Raw genomic sequence first — 3,696 nt, 5'->3', positions numbered from 1 at the left:
ATATTACGTGGTGATTGCGAAACGTTGCTGAATCATTGTTACAAAATTTCAATAATGTTAAGATAGATGTCTGCTTTTTGTTATATTGCAACAAAATGTTCCAGCAATGTTGCAATGTAATGTATTTGGATAATTTTTTTACGAAAACTCTAAAATGAAAACTATTTCTATACATATATCTCACTTTAATTTTTCTACAAATCGCATTTCTAGTGATATGTGCTTTCCAAAAGCAATTTTTTATGATAAAACCATAAAATATTCCAATAAATATAGTATTAATTCTGAAGGATAAATTTATTTGTAAGGATAAAGCACGTATGTGTGTATCCCGAACAAACTACAAATATTATCCACATTAATATAATAATACAGTCGCTTGATAAGTTAATCATGGATTAAGTTAATCGCAGTGATTCTTTTTAATTCGAAACCACTCCGAGTCAATTGAAATCGATTAAAAAATGACGGTATGAAATTTACCAATAAAGTTCGGGCGCTGGTTTATCCTTACGTTCACATTAGACATAAATACATCATCGATCACATAATTAATATTTCGATAATGTTTTCAGCAGCTTAATTGCTTATTGTCTTATCACGATAATGATGCATTTATTGTATCCAAACTCGATATTATACAATCTTTTGATTTCATATTTAAAATAAATATAAAACTTAACTAATGAAATGGCCGTCAAATAATAGATCAATAAATTTTTTATTTGAATATAAAATAGATTATATTAATTATTATATCATAAAAACGACTGTTAAATTAAAAGACTGTACTACATAAATATTGTAAAAACTTATATTTTTATATTATTATTATTATTGTAACAATTAAAGAATTACAGTTTTGCAATGTTTATGGAATATTACAAGCATATTGACATTTTGCAGGCATATTATTAATTTATATTTCCGTAATATCTCTGCAATGTTACATTGCAATCTTCAATATTGTAACATCGCAGCAATATTGCTTCAATCTTCTGTGCTGTATGGGTAATGTCTCTTTATAATCTATCGAATTATTTTGAAACGAAACAAATTTACAAAAATGCTGGTCAATTTCTATAAAATTTTTTGAATATTCTTTCAGGTTGCCGTGCCCGACGTTGTGGAGGCAGCAAAAGATGCCGACATTCTCATTTTCGTTTTGCCACATCAGTTTATTCGCACGTTGTGTTCAACGTTATTGGATAATATAAAACCGACTGCAGTTGGCCTTTCTCTCATTAAGGTATGTTGTAACTTTTTTTGTTTTCATGCTCTTAGAGTAAGTTAGTCAATTTGAATTGAAGGGTTTTGGTCGAGGTGAAGAAAACAGTATTGAGTTAATCTCCAAGATCATCGAGAAGCATTTGAGAATACAATGCAACGTTTTAATGGGCGCCAACTTGGCCAATGAAGTTGCCGAGGAGAAATTCTGTGAAACCACGATCGGTAAGTATTTTTAAGTACGTACACATTCTTTGCTTTAAAAATACAAATTCTTTGCTTTACAAACATAAATTCTTTACTTTAAAACACAAATTCTCTGCTTTAAAAACACAAATTATATTTCCTTATATAATTTCTGTATTTTTAAAGCAAAGAATTCGTAAAATCCTAAACTTTTTTATTAAATAAAACTCTGTTATATTTTTGATTAGACTTTATCCTGTTTAGGTGGTTTGGGACACTCTGTATAGTTAAATTCCGAAATATTCTAGAATGTCTCATTGTATAATTTCTGAAAAAATCTTATAAAATTTAAAAAAGTTTAAAGTATTTTTTCAAAAATCTTTATAAATTTAAAATAATAAATATTCTTTATTAAAAATATGTTAGCAAATTATTGTGAAAATGTTTTTCATCAAGGTATCATTCAAAGATTAGAAATAAAAAATATAAAATTATAGGGTGCAAGGACAAAAGATTGGCACCGATACTGAGGAATCTTATTCAAACTCCAAACTTTCGAGTAGTTGTTGTGGAGGATTGCGAGACTGTGGAAGTATGTGGAGCTCTAAAGGCAAGTAATTCACTTTCAAAGAAAGTTTTATGTTACGAATTATCTTATTGATTTCGTATATATTTAAATAATACTTGTATTTTTCTCAATACTGCTTTGTTATTGCATTCATGATCTTGTTAATTGACATTTCTACAACTTTTTATTCCATTTCGCTCATTAGTTTATCAAACTGAATATATTTCGGTTATAGAACATTGTGGCGTGTGCAGCTGGTTTCGTAGACGGCCTCGGATTGGGCGACAACACGAAAGCTGCAGTGATTCGATTAGGATTGATGGAGATGGTCAAGTTTGTCGATACTTTCTACAGCGGTTCTAAGCTTTCTACATTCTTCGAGAGCTGCGGCATCGCGGATTTGATTACTACTTGTTATGGAGGAAGAAATCGCAGGGTCTGTGAACAATTTGTCAAGACTGGCAAGGTGAGAGATTCTAATAGGTTCTTATGAATTTCTATTTATCTGCACGATTGACTATACAGTGATAAAATATCTCACAAACTCGTTTTAATTGAGAACTTAAATTATGCTCCCTTAATATTTCGTCCAAATGGATGTAACTTATAGTAATGCGCCTGCGCACACTTCGATAATGGTTTTAAAGTACCGCTAAAAGCCAAAGCTTAAAGCAGGGAGCACAGGCTCTTGTACGTGCCATAACGCATGGCACGTAATGCATAAGAAAATGTACCAATCAAAATCCTTCATTTCTTTCTTTTCTATAAAATAAAGAACTCTGATTGGTTGAATTTCTTATGTCTTACATAAAAATTTTAAAATAGCAAGGATGATGCCTGCAGCGTGTGAGCGTGAAAACAGAATGCACCCTAAGTAATGTGTAATATAATATTAATATATTAATATATCATACAGACAATCAAAGCATTGGAAGATGAACTGCTGTCCGGGCAGAAACTACAAGGGCCAGCAACGGCAGACGAAGTCCACGATATGTTGAAGACGCGTAACTTGATGGACAAGTTCCCGCTGTTTACTGCAGTGCACCGTATTTGTACTGATCAACTGCGACCGGCGGATCTGATTGACCAGATTCGCAGTCACCCTGAGCATGTGTAAGACCTCCATATCCGTATAGGATTCAGCGATAGTAGATTCTTTAACATTCACTACATTTGTTTTTTTTTTAATGATGCATTGAGAGTCGATTCTTTTTCACATTCAAGAATCGAAAAACCGATTCTGAGAAATTCAATTCATTGTCGATTCGAGTACTTTTTAACTCGAATCGAGGAGATAATGGCGCATTTAGCGGACTCAACAGTTGAGTGAGCGCTCACTGTTATTGATGTATTCTTTTAACTCATCCAATCAGAATTTTAGATTTAGAAGAATACACCAATAAAAACTAGCGCTTACTCAACTGTTTAGTCCATTGAAGGCGTCCAATGGGTGCATTCAGAACGACAACCGCTCACTGAGTGCTCAATGAGTTCATATACCTGTTCGGTCTATATTTTTAGACTTAACGGAATATGCCAATAAGATGCAAGAGCTTACTGAGCGCTCAGTGAGAGGTAGTAGTTTTTAGTTGCTTTCCATTTGCACACAAATGAAACTGAGTCTGAAGTGAGCTGAGTATTTGATACTCAGATTAATGACATCATTATTTGCTTACTCTGGTAAAAAGTTATCACATGACAAGTTTGAGCCC

The 3,696-nt window shown here is 32.3% G+C and overlaps 1 protein-coding gene across 2 annotated transcripts in view; it reads left to right on the top strand.

Annotated features, from left to right (window-relative positions):
- LOC108756128 (glycerol-3-phosphate dehydrogenase [NAD(+)], cytoplasmic-like) overlaps positions 1–3,696 on the top strand; it is a 14,136-nt gene that overhangs the window by 8,036 nt on the left and 2,404 nt on the right. For both annotated transcript variants that reach the window (XM_018499724.1, XM_018499731.1), the window contains exons 3-7: positions 1,109–1,249; positions 1,311–1,452; positions 1,911–2,023; positions 2,217–2,447; positions 2,898–3,097. In XM_018499724.1, coding sequence (XP_018355226.1) covers positions 1,109–1,249; positions 1,311–1,452; positions 1,911–2,023; positions 2,217–2,447; positions 2,898–3,097 — 827 coding nt within the window. The remainder of the gene's footprint in view (positions 1–1,108; positions 1,250–1,310; positions 1,453–1,910; positions 2,024–2,216; positions 2,448–2,897; positions 3,098–3,696) is intronic.

The sequence above is a fragment of the Trachymyrmex septentrionalis genome, unplaced genomic scaffold, assembly GCF_001594115.1.
Source record: "Trachymyrmex septentrionalis isolate Tsep2-gDNA-1 unplaced genomic scaffold, Tsep1.0 scaffold126, whole genome shotgun sequence".
NCBI lineage: Eukaryota > Metazoa > Arthropoda > Insecta > Hymenoptera > Formicidae > Trachymyrmex > Trachymyrmex septentrionalis.
Note: the sequence above shows the minus strand (reverse complement) of the source record. Positions and strands in the feature narration are given on the sequence as shown.